General features: G+C 43.6%; 1 protein-coding gene across 3 annotated transcripts in view; it reads right to left on the bottom strand.

Moving 5' to 3' along the window:
- Positions 1–1,550: 1,550 nt before the first annotated feature.
- The window catches only part of cep85 (centrosomal protein 85), a 34,442-nt gene continuing 14,094 nt past the window's right edge, over positions 1,551–21,898 (bottom strand). For all 3 annotated transcript variants that reach the window (XM_063199231.1, XM_063199232.1, XM_063199233.1), the window contains 8 exons: positions 21,107–21,292; positions 19,837–19,989; positions 12,489–12,643; positions 12,050–12,167; positions 6,117–6,167; positions 5,767–5,874; positions 3,746–4,004; positions 1,551–3,539 (listed from right to left, as the gene is read on the bottom strand). In XM_063199231.1, the coding sequence (XP_063055301.1) occupies positions 3,376–3,539; positions 3,746–4,004; positions 5,767–5,874; positions 6,117–6,167; positions 12,050–12,167; positions 12,489–12,643; positions 19,837–19,989; positions 21,107–21,292 (1,194 nt within the window). In that variant the 3' untranslated portion in view covers positions 1,551–3,375. The remainder of the gene's footprint in view (positions 3,540–3,745; positions 4,005–5,766; positions 5,875–6,116; positions 6,168–12,049; positions 12,168–12,488; positions 12,644–19,836; positions 19,990–21,106; positions 21,293–21,898) is intronic.

Raw genomic sequence — 21,898 nt, 5'->3', positions numbered from 1 at the left:
TCTTTAGTGTTGCAAAAAACAGATGGCTTTAAAATGTTTTCTTGAGCAGGTGTTCTATCATCCAGTCAGACGCACGCGCACGCGCGCACACACACACACACACACACAAAACACATTGTCTATGCAGTCAGGAAGAAAGTCAGATGCGTTGACGTCCCTCGACACAGTCATCAATAAATTACCTCCTCACATCTACGTAGCCCTTCAGTTAGGTGCCATTCAAATCACAGACAAGACACGTCGACTAGCTTGTAACACACCACACACACACACACACCTGCTACTAGCCCATATGCTGACTATGTACAGTAGGCCTACTGAACAGGCAAACCAGTACAACAAAATCCAACAAAAACGAGCTCTTTGACTCCACATTAGAGATTTTGGCAAGAAAGATGGTAAACCCTCTGGCAGAGCAGAATGGCTACAGTCTGCTTCAACACTAAATGGAGCACGCCCAACAGAGGTCAGCAGTCGCTACAGAAATGCAAATGCGTGACATGAAGAAAGGGAGTGGGGGGACGCAGTAATGGAGGCATCAAAAAAAGACGAGAGATAATATTGGCTTCCAACTTCTTCACGGTGGACAAGGAGTTCTGCTGCGTTTCCTTTACGGAAAAAAGCCATCGCCTATCGACGCGCACGCACACACGCACGCACGCCTGCTTTCCTTGTAACCGCTGTGCTGAGGGCCTTTTGTGCCACAAAGAACCACATTAGCGTTTCTTTTCAGGAGTCTCACTGGTACAATTACACAACTCTAGCTCATATGGTGCTTATTCATAGTAGTGTCAGGCAACAAAGTAAGGCACGCAAATTCCCTTTGGTGAGTAGTGATGTAGTTGTGCAATGACATAAAGGCAAATCTTTCACACCATCCCCTGAAGCCAAGTTGTTATGTAAGGGTTAACGTTCGGCGAGAAGGTCGCTACCGTGGAATAGCAGCACGACAGAGAGAATCTTTAGACCCCGACGCGGAGCGGAGGGGTCTTGTTCTCTCTGAAGTGCTGCTATTCCACAAAGCGACCGACTCGCCGAAAGTTAACCCGCTTATTATATGGATATACTTAAATGATTCACACATGCGGGGTCATTTCTTTAGACCTATTTAATGTTAAGATTGTTGCTGCGCAAAACAAAACAGTTCCGTTGTGGAACACCGCTAGGCAACAGCTAGGTAGGCTAGCCAGGACAACAGGTGTTGTCTATCACAGCAGCTGATTAGAGTGACAAAAGACCGGACCCCCTGCGGAGTGATATGAAACATTCGCTTTAGCCACTGACTTGTATACAAGCCAGTGGCTTTAGCAGTGAACGTCTTGTTGCCATTGACAGCGGTAGCCAGGACAACGGGTGCTGTCTATCACAGCAGCTGATTAGAGTCTTGATGAAAAGTCGCTTTAGCAGTGAAAAGTCTTGTTGCCATTGACAGCGGTCTGTTATAGACCAACCCGTCCGTTATCGAAAAATAACAGACGTCCGAACGTTGGGGAGCCCCGTTGAAATGAATGGAGCATTCGACAGATGACGTCACAACCATATAATAAATACCAGTAGATAGTTATTTGTGTGTGTCAGAAGACTGCTGGAGCACTATATTGGTCTACACACACACACACACACACACACACACACACACTATGGCTGCTGGTATTTTGGGTGCTTGGATAACACTGCTGTGGTGGCTCGATGAGCGCAACAAAGTTAGACTCGAGACACTCGAGAGCTCATCCATCTGACAGGAAGCTTAAATACTGAACACCACAACACCCAAGAAATACTGCTCTACCAAACACTTAGCACAAACTCTCAAATGCTGCTCTACAAAACACTAAGCACAAACACACCAACACGAAACAAAACACACAAGTCAAAAACAATTCAAAACTTAGTTCATCTATCGATGAGGGGAATGTTAAGGTTGTTTGTGTGTTTGTTTCACAAACGAGAGGGCCAACTCTTTACAACCAACATCTGAAATGATGTATAAAAACATTAACTAACACACACACACACACACACATTTCATGTTAGTCATTACTCTGCTGAGCATTATTCTGATGCATCATGTTGAACAAGAGGACACGAGTGAAAAGAAGGCACCTGTCTGACGTCTTACCACTGTGTGATAAGAGAGAGAGAGAGAGAGAGAGAGAGAGAGAGCGAGAGAGAGAGAGCAAACGAGCATAGGGTCTCTAAACCACCTGCTCCATGACACACATGCTTAACAGTGGCATTAGCAGCTTATTGAACTAGTTCATCGGCATCCAGGCATTTCCAGTTGATTGTCAACCACAAACTTAAAACAAAATAAAAGTCATTTTGACCGCTTAAGGAGGCACAGACAGGAGCTGTGTGTGTGTGTGTGTGTGTGTGTGTGTGTGTGTGTGTGTGTGTGTGTGTGTGTGTGTGTGTGTGTGTGTGTGTGTGTGTACGTGCCTATGTGCATGCATGTATACTTGGTTGTGTATGTATGATTGTATATATTTGTCTGAGAGTGTATGCGTCTGCCTCACTCCATGTTACGAGTTCTGTTCAGTCAGGCACGACGGTGCAGAGGAATTAGGCCTATGACTGGGTTTCTGCATTAGGTGATTGGCTGATGCAGCTGCCCACCATGTCCTACGTTGGCAGGGGATTGGATGAGGCACTTGTCCTGTGGTTGCATGTTCTACATGTCTGGTAGTTGATTGGCTGATGCATTCATCCCCATTTGACCTATGTTACTGTGTCACCATGTACTGTGGTTGTCCCTCATGTCCTGTGCATAGCAGTCAGAGAGGGTGCTCACTATATTGTCCTTTATTAGTGTCTCACAGAGTAATGAGAAATGCATTTGATCTATGGTAGTGTGTCGCCTATGTGTCCTTTTGTCACCATCATTGTGTGATGCAGTTGTCAGCGTGTGATGTCCCATGGCAGGGTGCAAATGCAGTGTGTCCTAGGTCACTGCGTCTCGGTGGTAGTGTGTCACTGCATTGTTCTGTGTCCCTGTGTGACGCCAGTAGTCCCCCATGTCCTGAGGGCAGTGGTTGGAGATAATATTGCTTAGGTAGCTCCCCACATCTGTTGTAGTATGTATTATGGTAGTGTGTTACTATGCGTGTGATCCATGTCTCTGTGACACTGCATTGTCCAGATATCACTGAGTGTAGCATTGCATCTCAAGTTGTCCTGTTGTTAGTGTGTTACTGAATCGTCCCATGTAGCCGTCACTGCGTTGTCCCTATATTGTCACTGAGTGACACCGTTGTCCCCCAAGTCCTGAGCATAATGGTCGGAGATGTTGGTGCATAGAATCCCAAGTTGTCCTGTGATAGTGTGCTACTACTGTACGTTGTCCTGCGTCACTGTGTCACTGTTGTCCCCATAACGTCACTGCGTGATGCAGTTGTCCCCCATGTCCTGTGCGTAGCGGTCGGAGATGGTGGTGCGTAGTGTCTCCACGTCTCGGCGCAGCTGCTGGGCCTCCACCAACTTCCTCTGGAGAACCTCCGAACTCAGCCAGTCCTCACACGCAGACGCCAGAGGAGGGGGCGCTGAGGGGAGAGAGAGAGAGAGAGAGAGAGAGAGAGAGAGAGAGAGAGAGGCAGACAGAGAGTACCGAACATTAGGGTCATACGTCAACTAGATAGTATCAGAGGAAATATGGAGCTCTGTGTGTGATTGTGTGTGTGTGTGTGTGTGTGTGTGTGTGTGTGTGTGTGTGTGTGTGTGTGTGTGTGTGTGTGTGTGTGTGTCTTACAGGCCATGCCCAGTAGCAGTGACAGGTTAGGGTCCTGTCCTTGTGATCTCTGGGTCAGGACGCTGCAGAGGGAGCGCAGGTCAGACAGGCAGGCGGACATCTCGCCGTGCAGACGCTGCGTCAGACGAGCAGCGGCCGCCTGGGGGGGTCCTCGCGACACGCGGCCCGCCTCCGGCCCAAAGCCGGCACGCTCAGCATCCTCCAGACGCTCCTGCAGTGTCAGGGTCTGGTCCAACAGGTCCTGATTCTGGACCGAGAGCTGGAGGAGAGGAGAGGAGAGGAGAGGAGAAAAAAACATTGCTTCATTTTACAGTATAACAAATATACCTCTCAGCAATACGTCTTATTCACATCAAGCTCAGACATACACATATAGCAAATACTGAACTACAGCGATAGAAAAGAAGGGGAAAAAAAAAACTCCCAGCAGAGAGTAAAAGATGTGTGATTGCAGTCGCTGGTGAAAGTGCAGAGCTGAAGAGGAGAGGGCACGTAGTGTGGCACAATGATGACTGGCAGCTAGTCTGCAGATCTCAGGCTGTCAGCAGTGGAGTGGAGAAGAGTGAGAGACAGACAGACAGACAGAGGTGTGTGTGTGTGTGTGTGTGTGTGTGTGTGTGTGTGTGTGTGTGTGTGTGTGTGTGTGTGTGTGTGTGTGTGTGTGTGTGTGTGTGTGTGTGTGTGTGTGTGTGTGTGTGTGCGTGTGTGTGCTCGCGCTCAAGCACACACGTGTGACGAGTGACTGGTGTGTCAACATGAACATGGTGTGCGTGTAAGACTGGCTAGCGCGCTGGCTAGCTCTGGGTGAGAATGGAGGAGAGTGAAAATGAATCTGCAGCCACTGCAGTGTGCCTATAAATAAATGCACTGTGGCAAGGGATCACCTACTGTATGGCTATGCCGCGAAGCACCAAGCTAGAGCACCTTTGGGAGAAGAGTCTTACTTACAGTAGGCTTTTCCTAATACCAACTGCTCCTGAGTGTGTGTGTGTGTGTCTGTGTGTGTGTCTGTGTGTGTGTCTGTGTGTGTGTCTGTGTGTGTGTCTGTGTGTGTGTGTGTCTGTGTGTGTGTGTGTCTGTGTGTGTGTGTGTGTCTGTGTGTGTGTGTGTCTGTGTGTGTGTGTGTCTGTGTGTGTGTGTGTCTGTGTGTGTGTGTGTCTGTGTGTGTGTGTCTGTCTGTGTGTGTGTGTCTGTCTGTGTGTGTGTCTGTCTGTGTGTGTGTCTGTGTGTGTGTGTGTGTCTGTGTGTGTGTGTGTGCCTGTGTGTGTGCCTGTGTGTGTGTCTGTGTGTGTGTCCGTCTGTGTGTCCGTCTGTGTGTCCGTCTGTGTGTCCGTCTGTGTGTCCGTGTGTGTGTCCGTGTGTGTGTCCGTGTGTGTGTGTGTGTGTGTGTGTGTGTGTGTGTGTGTGTGTGTGTCTGTGTGTGTGTCTGTGTGGTTATTGCTCTATACGACTGCTGTGGAGAACACACTGTGGGATAAATACAGAGGCCAGAGACCACATGGTCTACTACCAGTGACAGTATATAGAACATAACCAGGCAGTGAGCTTGTGTTTACGTGGTCACAGAAAAACAAATACAGTCAACAAAAACGGAACGGAATAATCCCTTTTTAAATGTTTACATGCATTTAAGAATTTGGCTAAGTTGCCTTCATAAGATAAGTTACTTTATGACTAGAAGGGCAGAAACTCGATTAAGGTGTTGAGAGTAACCGTTATATATGAATATGAAAAATATGAATCGTAATTGTTTTTATTTTGTGTATGGTTATGTACACGATCCATGTGAGTCCACTACCATCCAACCCAGATAACAAGGTCACCCAAGCCTGTCTATGGTGGTAGTGGATGACGTACAAGTTCAACTCCACACCGTTCTTTGCCAAAGCTGCTCAACACACTGCTCCTGTGTGTGTGTGTGTGTGTGTGTGTGACCTCCTTCATGGTGGTGCGCAGCTGCAGTAGACACTGCCTGTGTGTGTGTGTGTGTGTGTGTGTGTGCGTGCGTATGTGTGAGCTACCTCCTTCATGGCGGTGCGTAGCTGCAGTAGACACTGCTCCTTGGCCATCACCTCCTCTCTGAGTGCCTGGCTGCTGCTCTCCTCCAGACCCACCTGCTCCTCCAGTTTCTACACACACACACACACACAAACACACACACACACACACACACACACACACACACACACACACACACACACACACACACACACACACACACACACACACACACACACACACACACACAGTAAGCCTATGTGCTTCAGAGAGCAAATAGAGAAAGTGTGTGAGAAAGAGAGTGAAGTAGGCTCTAGTGTAGTAAGTGTGTGGAAGAGCGAGGTAGCTGTGTGGAGGAGGCATTCAGACGTACCCGGACCTGGGTCCCAAGCTGCTCCATCATGCGAAGCTGCTTCTCGATCACCTGTTGGGGCAGCACAATAATATAATATAATGCCACGGCATGCCATAGTAACACAATATTCTTCACCGTAGGCATACACTAGCTGCTTCTCAATCACCTGTGCACAGACCTTTTTGATCCCCCAATCATAAAGTTGAGGACAGCATAAACACCCCAATAATGAAATGTGAAAAATAGTTAACAGTACCGAATTCACTAATGATTGAAACCAACTGTGAGAAAGTGAAATCTGTATCCCCTTTATTTTAAAAATTCACAAACGGTGAATTCATGAACAAATTTGTGTTTTAACTGTCGGTACTGCGAGTGAGCACGCACAGGAAATAGGCTACTGTCCTCTGCAGCGTCGGTCATGGCCTATCGCCGGGAGTGCGCATACTTGAGTGGCAGAACACCACTTTGGGCAGAGGAAATGAATGGGAATGTTGAGCATCAAGTTTATTATTTGTGAAGACTACGGATGCGTAGTGCCTATGGGCAATGTTGTGTTATACTTTACTTGATTAATGTATTTGCACTGCGCAGCATAGGTAGTTCGTAAATAAATTAGTAAAAAATTGTCTGGCCCTCACAAGTGTGTGTATTTAAGAGTAATGGGAGCAAAGGTGATTGAGAAGGCTTTGCGTTAACCTGCTGTGCAAGCATGAGCTTCGCTGCTGAAGTGTAACAGATCGCTGTGACCGCTCTATTTCACTCCACCCAAGACACATCCTGTGAGAGGTAGCAAGCGCGTTCTCACACTAACTAAACAAATAATATCACAGCTTTGAATTGAAACGTAATCTAAATAAAATATTATCAGACATGACCCGCCCCTGTCCAGTTTGTATTGCAATATTCCAATGTTTGACACCAAGTGATTGACAAGTTGAACCCCCAGATTGTCCCGCGCAAATGCACGTCACTGATTCTTGATAAAGTGGCTAAAACAGGTTGTAATCTTGAAAGAAAAAAACAAAGTGAATTACAAAATAATATGGTATATCCTCGTAGACAAAGGTCTTGGCTTTTCAGAAATGCACAAGGCCAATCTCCCCATTTTGAATTTTTTTCAGAAATCAGGTTTTTCTCCGATCATACCTTGTTTTTTGTCAACACCGTCAGACACAATTAAAAGCAATAAAAAGTGTATTGATTTGGTTGCATATGTATCTGGAGTTTTTAAGTGATTGTGTGTGTTTTTCAGTTCACACATACACCTTTAAATGTTGAAAATTCACTTTCATTCTATTTTAATACTGCTTCATGTGTTCTTATTTAAACATATGTGCTGTTAGACAATGCTTACTTAATGCCTAAATAGATCAAACATTTTTTTGTAATTTCACAAATATTCGTGTAGGCTTAAATTTGCTATTACTTTGATAATTCAACAACTCCAAAGGAAAATTTTGTAAGCACATTCTTTTAAAATGTCCAAAACTCCTTCTTACGGTGGTGACTTAAGAACTGACGGTGGTGACAGTAATCTGAAGGTGGTGAAAGTGACCTAATTATTACCTACATTTAGCTAAATAAATAGCCCTCTCAAGTCAATGACATCTAGCATAAACACTTTATTTTTGTGTGTGCACAGTATGTTTGTGCGTGTGTTTTTTCTTCATTTGTTACATACTCTAGGAAGTAGGCCTAGATTATTGAAAATGTGGCATAAACAGGTTTTAAGTTGTTAAATAGAAGTGTATTCTCATAGATGAAGGTCTTGGCTGTGCAGTGAATGTATTGGCCAAGCTCCCCATGTTTTAAATTTTTCATAAAATGGGCTCGCTCTTGGTTTTGTCACCAGTGTCAGACAGAATTAGAAGTAAAAAAATATGTTTACTGTATTTAAGTGAATTACTTTTACAATTCAACATAATTGTAGATACTAATTGGAAGCATATTTTAAAACTTGTTAAAAACATGTAAAACACATGCTTTTTTGTGAACTACATCATCACCACCGTCAGGTTTTGTGACAAAAAACCCTCCAAATAAGAGTATAAGTTTGGGTCACAATTATTACTAACACAGGGATTAAAGTTTTCCGTCGCTATGACGGATTTCCGTCAACTGGATTTTCGTTTGGACGGATTTCCGTCCTTTATAATTCATGTCAATTAATTTACAATTTTTACTTTCCAACTGAACTCAAATCGAGAGCACTCCTGGCCATGAGAGGGGGACGAGAGGTGTGTTTGGTGCACGGATTTAGTTTTATACTCCAGCACCGGTTGTGTCATACAACAGATTCACTCAGTAGTTTTGAGCCATCCCCTGGTCTTCCGTGTTCCAAAAAAAAAGTACACCAGCGGTCAACAATTCGGTTGCGGCGCAGCGCGAGAGATTAAAAAATCAAATAGCAAACATTGTTGCTGATCGCAGAAAAGAAAATAAGTGTAATACTATGTCTTTAAAGTGCAATGACAATCATTAAACGGGTTGGACTGATATTCCAATATGGGCTAATAATGCGCATGGAATGCATAGCTGGAAAAAGGTAGGACACGTATGTTTCCATTATCATTGCACCTGCCGTGGCGGATAGTTAGAAAAAAAAGAATAGTTTACTTCGACTGCGCATGATGTCCTTTTCATGAAGGGTTTTTCTTTTAAGCATTGTGACTTTTACTAACATTATTCATAGCCCCAATGGGACGGCTATCATTGGCAGCTAGCTAGAATATACCATGCGTAATAACATGCTTTTCATCCTCAAAGTTTAGCGCGTTTGACTGGCTACGTGTAGAACTAGCTGTAGTTGTCTTTCTGACAACGGATAATTTACAGTCTCACCTGTAATCATAGCATATTAACTTTGTTGTTGCCGATATATTTAAGAAATAAGTTGAAAATGGGTTGCATTTTACAGGGGTCACGGAGGCTATCCCTGGCAGAGCCAATATTTTATGCCACGTCTTGTTCTGGGAAGCAGTTTTTCTCATGGGTGGTCAATAATTGCCGTTTCGGTGTTTGTTTCACTTTCAAGGCTTGTTGTAGGCTACTCTGTGATGCTATTTTTGCTAACTGGAATAGTGTGCAGCAACAGTTGTGTGTGCTCGTTTTTGAGTGGCTCAACGTCTGTGCCCATCTTCTCGGACTATACGCTTCGTTTGAGTTCAGTTATTTGCGCACTGCGCACTCAGGACTGATAGGTGGGTGATTTGTCTTGATTCGAGTGGAAAGTTGCGCGACAAGCTTGGGAAAGTGTGCTACTTTTGTTATATAGACGTATGTCTGACTGTGTCGTGTCTGCTTGCGTCGTGTCAGCTTGTAGGATAGAACATGAGTGCGTGTAGGAATCGGGGACGTTTTTTAAATCAATGGTAAGCGTGTGCCTGGCACCGCACATCGAGAAGCAAAAAAGTACCGGTAGCCATAGGTTTTCAAAACGGTAGAATACAAGAGGTAGACTACCGCACCCTGTTTGTAAACATCAACAAGTTATTTGTAACAGGACGAATAGTGAAAAACATACAAAATAACCAACTAGTTTAAATGTCAGAAATACAACTGCAAGCAATGCGCACCATGCTTTCACCAGAACAGTGTTTGCCCATTCTGATGGGAAAGACAAAATATAGCCTACTACTACAACAACAAAAACATAATGGGATCACTGTATCAACGCATTGCAATTCCAAGTCAATAATTCTGTGATATCAGCTAGACCATTTTGAAGCAACACTCAATGTGAATCCATTCTGCATAATGTTGTGAACAATTCATAAACAATGGGTAGAAATAAGAGGAAATAACCAAAACGTGCCCCAAATTGCAGTTCAATGTTTGCAGTCTGATATAGTATCCATTATCCCTCCATTCTCGGCCAGTTCTAGTCAATCTGGTGGCCTAGGCCTGCCCCCTTTCCCTCTTTCCTTTTTTTGTATTTAGAAATTGGCATCTGTAAACATAGCATAGCATCTGATCTAGTACCTACAGGTACATTCATATTGAGTGTGTATATAGGCCTACTGAGTGTATAATGAATATTCATTACCTCCGCCAAGGAGGTTATGTTTGTTAATGTGAAGTGTAAAGTGTTATGTTGGTTGAAGTTCTGATTTTGTGGCACTTTTTGGTATTACTGGCGCCCTCAATAGGCCTACATAGGCCTATTCTGCTCCAGGCGACTGCCCTGTCTGCCTATGCCTAGTGCTGGCTCTGGCACCATTCCTTGCATAAAACCAGTGTATGTTTCGTTATGAGGGCAGAGCCTGGCTACATTGGTTTTCGTTGGGTTACGGAGTGATACTCGATCGGGTGCCTAACCGGTAAAAAAGTTCAGTCAGATGACTTTTTTTTGCTTTAATCCCTGCTAACATGTCTGGTAATGTTTCATTAACCAGCACAATTTAGTAAAATATGGAACAAGATGATGAGCGGAGCAAAATCTGACGGTGGTGACATCTGACGGTGTGAGACAAAAAAACACTCTTGCATATTATGCAATTTTTGCTCACATCAGCCACTTCGTTTTCGCTCTGTTTCTTAGGGGCTTCATGCCGCTTCTGAAAAAGTATATATAATTAACATTCATGTAACATAATACTATTAAAACCCCCGACGGTGTTGACAGTTTATGGTTGGGACAGTACCAGTGTCAAAACAAATTAACAAATTGAGGAGAAATTAGTAAACTTACAGGAGCTTCAGTGATGGTGAAGTATTCAGTAGAGCTAAAGGTTTGAAAAGTAATGACAATGACCTTGTGCATACCTGATTTTATTGTCTTTTTAAAAAAATCTGATGGTGGTGACTAATATGCTGGACACACTTTGAGCAATAGGAAAATAGTAGTAAATATTGCTTTACACGCACTATGTGTATATCTGCAGAACCACTTCAATATGGACTTTCACATCATGGTGATATTATTCAACAATATCAGTGATTTTTACATTTTAAGTCAATTGAAATGATGATGTCTGTCCTTGGGACAGCTGTTTTTACAGGGTGTGGGCAGGTTTATAGCCATGAAAAGTAATAAAATTACACTTAAATATTTGAAACGACTGTACATTTGTGTAACAGACCCCAGGGTCTTTACCTGGATTCATTTTGTTCATGAAAATGTAGTTTATTTTCAACATAATTGGCAGTTTATTGCTGCGACATGTTTTAGCCGCTTTCTCAAGAATCAGTGACATCTGTGATTATGATTGTGTGATTGCGCACCATTAGGCTATAATTTCTGGTCTAAATGACAGATACTATATACCCAATAATAATCCTTGCATACTTGTTATATGCACAACATGTTATATACTAGCTAAAGTGGCCAGTATATGACAACACTCTGCCAACGTGAAAAAGGTGCCGCGCTCCTGCTCTTCTGGTCCGTCACGGGAAAGGACAGAGTAAAAGGTAGGCAAGACCACCAGAGCATCGAATATATGGAAGATTACTCTCTGCTTTTGTTTTATTTAGAGCAGTGCCAAACTAACGTTTTGACGTGCAAGATGCATCATTGGCACTGCTCAAAATAAAAACAGAGAATAATCTTCCTCATCATGGTCCGAGAACTTCCTACTTTGAAATCTGCCAGCGTGCTTGCACTGTATTCTAGTAGCCTATCCAACGGTTTTAATGTAGGCTATATTCAGTAAATTACGGACCTGGCTAAATTCCGTGTGCAAATTCACAACTCAGAGGTAACTTTGTCTTGACGCAATTAGACACCCAGCCCCCCCAATGTTGACATGAAGATGGCGTCTGTGCTTGTGGGGGATTCACAATGACATATCATATGTCATTTCACATCAATATAATACAGTTTCATAATAAATCCTTTGTATGTATCGTGTGTGTGTGTGTGTGTGTGTGTGTGTGTTGCTCTCACCCCTCACAGTCTCACCTCACCACTACCACACAGTCACAGTCACACGCACACGCACACGCACCTTCTTGAGGCGATGCTGTTCCTCCTTCAGGCTGTTGTTCTCTCCCCTCAGAAGCTCCAGGTCCAGACATGGTAATCGAGCACCGTCCTCCAAACCCTCCTGAACACGCTCCTGCAGGCTACACACACACACAAACACCTGCGCATTAACACACAGTAGTTCAGCCCTGACCTCTAGATCCTCCTGAATCACACACACACACACACCCACACCCACACCCACACACACACACACACACACACACACACACACACACACACACACACACACACACACACACACACACACACACACACACACACACACACAGAGCCCTGACATCTAGGCCCTGCGGGTGTGTCTGTATATGGTGACAGTGGTCATGAGTTCCCAGTCATGTGGTCTGTTCGTCCAGCTGTGCCTCTCTATGTTGCGTGCGTGAGTGTGTGTGTGTGTGTACCTGGTGACGGTGGTCATGAGTTCCCTCTCGCGTCGTCTTTGTTCGTCCAGCTGTGCCTCTCTGTCTCGCGTCGCTGCTTTGGCATCCTGAAGATGCTGCTCCAGCTCCTCCACTCTCTCCTGGAGCTCACGAGAACGCTCCTCAGCCTCCGCAAGCTGATACACACAGGCACACAGGCACACACACGCGCACACACACAATCAGATGAAGATGGTTGTTGGAGAGCCAACTTTGAAGGTGAAACAATGGACTTTGATTACCCAACTAAAACAGCTCAGGAAAACCAGAATAGCTAGGGGTGCTCAAAAATGCACTGTATGTAGGTACTCTGTGTATGCTCTCGGTCAGGCATTCCCAAACTTCACCATGACAAGGCCCTCCGTATACTGGTAGATTCCAGCCAATGCCCCCCGTACACGAGTCGTGCCACACTCATTTTTCTGTGCACCCCCTTTTCACAACCATAGTTTAGTCCATGGGTGAGCAAACTCAGACCCGGGTGGGCCACATGCCGCCCGCTAAGCCATTTCATCTGGCCCACAGAGCCTTTCAAATCCAAAGTACCATGCTCACACCTAGAATTCTTAAAAAAGCAAAGGTTGTTGCAAGTGTGAGATAAGTCAAGGTCACATCTAAATATTGCAATGTGCATGTTGCCTGCGACATCTGGCCCTGCGATCCATATTCTACACCCAATGTGGCCCTTAGGCCAAAATAATTGCCTAGCCCTCTAGTCTAAGTCCGTGCCCCACTGGGATACGGTATATACAATAATAACAGCAGTAACAGTACAGTAGTAGTAGTAGTAATGTTAGGAGATGCAATAATGCAGTTTCTAATTAATAGAATATTGTTTATCTTATTTTAGTTTATTCAACTTATTCAATTATTTATTTTGTTCTCTACTTTTCCTGCCAACCTGCCACGGCCCCCCTAGCAATCCCTTGGGCCCCCCAGGGGTCACCCGCCCCCACTTAGAAAACTGCTGCTCTAGGTATTCTGTGTGTACTGTGCGAAGATGCTCAGTGTGTGCTTATTGTAAGTATGTATGCAGTGTGTACTGCATTGAAAGTCGCTTTGGTTATAAAGCGTCTGCCAAATGCAATGTAATGTAATAATGTAATGTAATGTAATGTACTGAAGACAATCTGTGTACCGTCCTTCCGTATTGCTCCCTTGGCGCGTTGTTTGGGGCTGACCCCTTGCACGAGTCAGGCATAAATGCAATTTTGTTGTGTGCAATGAGCACTGCGCTGTGGAGAGGGGGCCTTCACATACTCAGTGTGTGTGGGTACTCAGTGTCTGTGCTGTGCGTATTGTCAGTACTCTGGAACTGAGGAGGAAGTTTCATGTGTCCTTATTGTGCTCGTTACCTGCTTGCGCGGTACACCTCAATTCAAGTCACAACAGCGGAAACTTAACCGACAACAGGAAGAATGTGCGCGCACACACAGACACAGACACACACACACACACACACCTGTGTTCCACAAAAAAACACAATCGGCGGTAAAAAAAAAAATCCACAGGAAGTTAGTGGCAAGTTTGTGTGTGTGTGTGTGTGGGGGGGGGGATTGTGGCACCAGTGTGTGCCTCCCACATGCTGCACCCTGCAGAGTAAAAAAAATACTGTTGTGCATTCTAACACATTTTGTTCTCCACCCCAGCACGTCTGCACCCACACTGTAAAATTTGATATTCTGTTGCATTTAATGTTTCTAATCAAAGCCCAAAATCTAGCTTAAGTAATGTCCATTCAGTTCTTCCTGATTCATTCAATTCACCATACAGTGTCTATAAAAAGTCTACACACCCCTCATCAAATGTCAGGGTTTTGTGATAAAATAAATGCAATTCACAGCTTGTTGTTAACGTGTGCAATGCCATAAAGAACGTCAAAGCTTTAAAGGGAAAATTGTGGAGCATGTGCACAATTACTTAATTTTTTTATTAATGTATTCGTTCCCTTCAAATCTATGAGTTTGCTTTTCAAATGCATTGTACAGGATGATAATTTAGATTTCAGTGGCAAAAGTGATGACATTTTTTGTGATTTTTTTGTGTGTGAAATGATTTGTCTGTCATTTTTTTACACAACAAAAACCTGGCATTTGAACAGGGGTGTGTAGACTCTTTATAGGCGCTGTACCTCATGGGTTTGTTTCCATAGTGTTTGAAACGACTTAACATGCTCCAAATACAATTCCAAATATCATTCACTTTGAACATTCAACTGTACAGTTGTGATATTGTTTTATATAAATACATTTGGACTGATTGAGTGTGTGTGTGTGTGTGTGTGTGTGTTAGAGCTGGGCGGTATACCGTTAAAAAAAACGTGATCTCGGTTTCACCTACACAAGGTTCTCTTTTTGATGAGAGACGTTTTTGTTGTTGTTGTTGTTGTTGTTGTTCATACTAGGCTATGTGCGTGAACTTCATACTTCGTGTCACACTTCATTTCAACTCCAAGTCCACTGTTGCTTTTCTACTAGGAAATGTCAACACAATTTAAGATGATGATTGAAGCAATACAAATAATTGGTCAATCGAGCTAAATAATTGGTGAGAGTGAAGCATAGCCTAATGAAGAACCCACATGGCATGGATGAATCATGATGAACATTTCAATTAACTTAGCTTACATTTGATCTCACAAAGTTAAATAAAAGGCTATTCTAATAGGCTACAACAGTTCTCAGATTCTTAACTGTATTTAATTACCATCCCAACTGTGTGTGCAGGACTGCTGTTAAGGCTGCTTATGAGTTTTGCCATTGAGGCTAATTTAGCCTAGCTTGCAAAATGCAATGGGCAGATAAGATACATTGCTACATTGCTGTTTGAAATGATTTGGGAGCAACATAGGAGCGAAATACATCGCCATATGACACAAACTACCTGACAAAATACATTCTACGTTTGATTTGGCCTTTAATTCAAATAAAATATTCACACAATTTCAAGTAAATCCGTTTGTTTTCGTGTCTCTTCAGTCTGTTCCGTTTCTGTCTCACTGTGTTAACTCGCTAGTCATGCGCTGCGCAAGGCAACATGCGGTCCTAGTGATCAGTGTTGCCAGGTGTACAACGAGAACTAAGCAATTAGTGTTGCCAGGTGTAGAACAAGAAATATGCAGTTTTGGGCTGTCTTGAAAAAAAAAAGCCAAAAACAGCCGTTTATAATAATTTATTAACCCTTTTTAGTTGAAAGGGAACTTAGGGCGGAATTCTCCCACCCGCTTAAGTCAAAAAAAGTGCGCAACAGCGCCTCCGAGCTTATTCAAGCCCGTGAGTAAACGGGGCTTACGCGCGATTTCATCACTTGCGCACTTTGGGTGGGGCCAGGCCAAAATCAGGGAGTTCCCCATGTTAATCAATCCTAAGCGGATTCTCCCGTCCACTTAAGCGTGTTTGCCTTTACGCGCATCAAAGGGCTGTAGTAAGGTCAAGCGCCACTATGAGGTAAAATGTAATATTGCATTTGATGCTGGCTTGGCTCGCATTTTGAACATGTTACACGCAGCGGCGTGGAACAGGGGGGGAAAACCCCGACTCATTCTCAGGGCCCAGCCCACCTGGGGGGCCCACCGGGGGGCCCCTATGGAAAATGTTCTTCTTGTTTTGCTTTTTTAAACATTATTTTTACAATAATGTCAATACATGTTGTTAATTTATGTAATTCCAATGTTCTCTGGAAATACATCTGTTAAATTGGATATCCTAGCCTGCAAATAGGCTACAATATATATCAAACACCCCCATAATCAGTACGCATTGGTTTAGTCCGCCCTCTCGCGGACTTTTGATTGCACAATATGCGTAATCAACACTCACTCACTTCATTATAGGCATTAAACGCAGCAGCCGGTTAGCAATGAAAGATGTCTAAAACACCAGGCTTTCACAAAAAGAATAGAAAGGCAAGAGAGACAGGGGAAACCAGACGAAGCAACTGCTGCTGATTTCTTGCAAGAAAGGTGAGCCCAAATGTCAAAATTACCGCCTACAGTAGGCTAACTGGTTATCTCATTCCCATTCCGTGTGGCCTACTGTGATAGCCTGAATCAGATTAAAAAATATATATCATTTTTTGGCTATAATTGTGATAGTCTATTGAACCCATATTTGTCTTTGATATATTCATAACAAGTCACAAGACCAACATAGGGTCGATGTTGGTTCAAATATCCAAATAGCAAAGCTAATTTGTAAAATGAATCAAGAAAATGTCACAAACGTGAAGATGCCCCCTGTCACAGATGCAAATTGTGCGAACTTGAGAGAAGGTGAGCCTATTTTAGCTAGCCTAATATCCTAATGTTGAGGAAAAGCAGTTTCTCAATCGGGTGCATCACATTTGCAGATTGATATGTCCTCGTAACGATATTAATCAACGTCACGTTCATCAGTTGCCAATGTCAAGGTGGCGGTGCGAGCTGTCCTGAACCGTCATTCTGCTTTCATTTTGCGGTCTCAACACTCTCAATAGGAAATCTCTGGTTACTTTCCCTGGCCATCTGACAACGTCCGTTGTAGCTGAAGTGTGGTAAATTAATGACGAGATTTTGACGGGGCACCAGTCTGCGTTTTGAATGCTGCTGACGCCATTCTAATCTGCGCAAAGCGCAAGACAAAAGATAAGCAGAGTAGCCTACCTACCTCGGTGCTGAGCAGGTAGCCTATCTGCATTGAGTGCTCATGACAATTACCCTATTTAAGGTAGGCTACTGTGAAATAGTTACTGGCCAATTTAAATCTGAAACTATAGCCGATGCAGTAGCCTAATAAATAATGATTTCTATGTGACTAGGTTCGGGGTGCCCTGACTTTAGAAGGTTGAGAATAACGGCATCAAATCCAAACAGCGATACTTTTGTTCCAGCCTATTTTAAGCGACATTCCATAGTAAGCTTCTGCCAGCTGATTCTCTATTCCTTGCTCTCCCAAAAAAACAACTAACGGACAAATGACGTGCGGGTGCGTGCAGCGGGCCAGTGCAAGTGAATGAATGTGTGCGCGAGCGCGTGTGTTTCTGTTCAGGGATGCATATTGAAGAAAGTTCAGTTCTATATCAATGTCTCATGTCTCCTTATTGCACGAAATATTAGGCTAAATGCATTGTGAAGAGAGATTTACCAGTCTCTCTCCTCCCCCTCACACCATAGTGATGAAGTGATTAAAAGCCATCTCTATGAATATGATAGCAGACTTTTCACAACTGGTGATGTGAAAAATAAGGACATTATGTCTGTTCTGTGATAGGCTATCATATGATTGAAAATGAGGATTATTCAAGTGAAGGGGAGGAAAGCATAGGCCTAGAGGGGTTTTCTGAGGAAGGCAAGGAGGATGACAATATAAGTCGCGCGTTCGCGCGCGGGGGGGTTGTGAGTAGGGGGGCCCATGAAAGAAGTTGTTCCTAGGGCCCCAAATTTGGTGCTACGCCCCTGGTTACACGGTATGCTTTGTTGATGTTCCTTACCGTCAGCGTGAGTCCAAATCGAAATTCATTCACAGTTCCACATAAACATCCTACATTAGAATAATTGTGACAAAATATGACCAGCTGCCCAGAGCATGTTCTCATATCGATGAACTTACAAACAAAAGCAGGTAATTAATGAATCAGTATGAGGATCATCATGTTGTCTCCACGGACGGTAACCAAAACCAAAAACACCTCGTTGCAGGTTGCACCATGCACAAGTTCTAGGCTAAATTGACAAGGCACGTCAGACTAAAGACCGCTGTTCCAGTCGTCCTCACAGCCACCCAAAGTATTCAAAAACAACCTTCACCATTTTTACAATGTTGTAGCCACGACGTTAAGTAAAGGTTTTTTATTTCAACTCCTCCACTTGTGTGATTTATTGGAACTCGTGCATATGTGCATGTAGTGTAACCTATTAAACTTTCTGAACTGATGCCCGACATACAAAACCACCACATACTGAGGTAGGCTACAGGTTGTCCTATCTGTTTTTGTAAGGCAGAAAATATTTCCTGAATGTCATTACAGCTAAACGTAAAAGGTAGGCCTACATATCAGAGCATGTCTTTGGCATTTCGCTTCTGGTCTCTATTACACCCCATCAGCTCCGCGTTTAAGTCCTGGCTTGGCATTCCATGCCCATGTCCAATTAATTCCCATGTCTGCGACAGAATATAAAGTTTTATTATCTCCGTTTTTTTATGACGATCGATTTCCTTGTTCATTCTTCAGCATGCATGTAGCCTAAGTGTAATATGCTGACGGACAGCTGAGATCCACATATTTCCAATTATTTTAATGTCACGTTGCTGTTCAGAGAAGCGGAGAAACACTTTTAAAAGTCAGCAAACAGGCCTACTATGTGTTTGTTTAACTGTGGGAATGATCAGCATTTTAAATCACTTTTTGATTTCCGGAATTGTCCAGGCAACACGCCAAACTCCATTTTCAACAAAACGTTCAATCGTGTTTATTATTTCAATCAACCTGTTGCGCACCAAAACGCTCAGCTGAGTTCCCGCCAAAGGGACACATCGTGTTTCCATCCCATTATCTCACCTCCAATACTTGCCTTGTGTTTGTGAAAAGGAGCCGAGGTTAGATTTTGAAACGCTTTTGCAAGAGGACTTTTGGCACGTGGTTTTAAATTCAAAGTTAAAGTTCAGTGTTGGATCTCAATGGACTGCCGAGGTTTTCACATGGTTGATCTGAAAATCCATGCTCCATAGTTTCTTTGTAGCCACAACTGATGAACTTGGCGGAGACTCATCCCCCCCATTTAGCATATATCACGCCTATGTTGGGCTACGCGCTGTTTTTCTGAGTTAAGCGCGAGGGGTGTGGCGACGTTCCAGAGGGGAGAATACGCGCAAAATAAGACCGCGTAAAATATGCGCGCGTAAAACCGACTTAAGTGGAGACGGGAGAATTCCGCCCTTAAAGTCTTGGGTAGGGAAATATAAACTATAAATTATAAAAATATTATTGAAATTAAAAAGTGATAAAATAGAAATGGAGATTAATTTAAATTCATGATTGTATCTCATTTTTAAATTTAATTTCATTTTTTTTGTCTGAAAGATTAAGATTTGTGGGGAAATCGCCGCTTATCAAAAAACCGCGCAGAAAACAGTGATGTCAATTTTCATCAAGAAAACCGAGATGCTCATTTTTTCCAAAATCCCCCAGCCCTAGTGTGTGTGTGTGTGTGTGTGTGTGTGTGTGTGTGTGTGTGTGTGTGGTCTCACCTGTCTGCTCTGTGCCTGATGGTCTTTGCCACACATTTGGCAAGATGGCTTGGTAAATCTCCATAGTGTGTGTGTGTACATGCATGCGTGCGTGCATGTTTTCTCACCTGTCTGCTTTGGGCCTGGTAGTCTTCCACAGTAGGCAGATCTGCGAGGTAGCGCTCCAGTGTTTCTATTCGCTGCTGCCTCTCTCTACTTAGCTCTGCCTCTTTTTGACACTTCTTTTTCAGGTTGGTGATGTGCTTGTCTCGGTTGCGGATCTGACAGTAAGCAACAACAGCAATCAATACTATACAACAGCAAACAACCACACATGTAAAGAAGAGCAAACAAGCACACATTAAAACGTCAGTAAATAGGCCATCACATAAACAAGACATCAGGTTACATCACATAAACCAGCCTATCTACTTCAGTAAGACCTCTTCAGATTGGTGAGGTGTTTTTGTTTTTGTCACGTTCACAACACAATACACAATATGCATCACATTTTTCAGATCAGGTACCGTACTCTGTCGAACTCTCAAACCCAATGACATTACACTACTGGTTTCCGTACTGCCCAAAAGACACCATCATTGATTTGTTTTTTACCACCCGTTTAGGTCTAGCGAAAGGTGCTGCAGGACCACGGTAGACAATTTTTGGCCAAAATGAGGCACTCTTTTATTTTTATGCCTAATTCTTCTGAGCAAATAAGAGTAGTGCATAAATGAGTTCTGCACCACTCTTGCCGTCACAGTATTCATGCTTACGTGTGTATGTCTGTTGTGTGTGCATGGCTGTATGAGTCAGTGGGTGGTGCTTGTGTGTGTACATGCCTGGCTATCTTTGTGTCTATGTTTGGGCGGTGTGACTGGTTGGTTCCTCTCTCCTCTTGTCTGCAAAGCTCCAGGGGAGGAATGTCAAACTCAGGCCCGGGGGCCAAATCTGCCCGATGGAGTCATTTTATTTGGCCCGTGAGCTCATTTCAAATATCTGTTACAGTTGGCACACATACACCACTAATACTGTATATAATTAGTAAGTTTAACATGACTTGAACCCAATATCTGGTTTGTCCCAGGAATATGTGTGGGCCCAGACCATCTCCCACTCATATACAACAGAATATCTGCATGCTCATTATGATGGAGTGTTTGTGAAACTCACCTTTGACTTTTAAGTGCACACATGCAAAGTTACAGTCCATTTTATTTCCCTTCAATGAATTAAGTTTGGGCTGCAATTCCATCCCAGATTTTGATTGAAACCCACTGTGAATTTGAGTTTGACACCCCTGCTCCTGAGCAACATTTTGTGTGTGTGTGTGTGTGTGTGTGTGTGTGTGTGTGTGTGTGTGTGTGTGTGTGTGTGTGTGTGTGTGTGTGTTCTCACCCTCTCCTCCTGTCTTTTGAGTTCCTCGCTGTGTTTCTCCGTGTTCTGGCGCAGTGCGTCACTCATGCGTCGAGACTCTGCCTCTGCTCCGCCCAGCCTGCGTTCTGACTCCGCCTTCTCCTTGGCCAGGCTCTCCGAGCGCTCCGCAAACTGGGCCCTCAGGAACGCGTTCTCCCGCTGTGCCTCCTGACACAAACACACACACACATTACCTTTACTGAGACCTAAGGAACACATTCTCCCGCTGTTTATGTTGATGCAAGCACATCACACACCCATGCACGCTACAGTCACAGGGCCTTAAGAACGCATTCTCCCACTGTGCCTCCTGGCACGCACGCACGCACACACACACACACAGGTATACATAGACAATCAGACAAACATTAAACATAGAGGAAAACAGACGCAGACACACATCATATTGTATGGGTTGTCATGACAGCTCTACTGCAAACTATTAACTTTTACAGTCTTGCTGAAAACACTTCAAATACAAATGTGAACCACATACATGACTCCTTACTGTACGTTAAAAACAGCTCACACCCATTCACGCACGCACACACAAACACTATACAGTTAGGGTTGTCATGACAGTAGGCCTCAATAGGTCATGGAAAACATCTTAAATCATTTTGAGTATCTGCGTTTTCATTTATGTGCTATGAGCTATTGAATTTAAGCATTCCAGGCCATGCACATTTGTATAAAAAGAGGGGGCTGTGATCTATGGAGTTCAACACCCTATTTTAGGTGTGCATAATTATTAGGCAACTTTATTTTTCTCTG

This window comes from Engraulis encrasicolus, chromosome 5 (assembly GCF_034702125.1).
Source record: "Engraulis encrasicolus isolate BLACKSEA-1 chromosome 5, IST_EnEncr_1.0, whole genome shotgun sequence".
Taxonomy (NCBI): domain Eukaryota; kingdom Metazoa; phylum Chordata; class Actinopteri; order Clupeiformes; family Engraulidae; genus Engraulis; species Engraulis encrasicolus.
The sequence above is the reverse complement of the archived record's forward strand: the minus strand, read 5'-3'. Positions and strand labels throughout refer to the sequence as shown.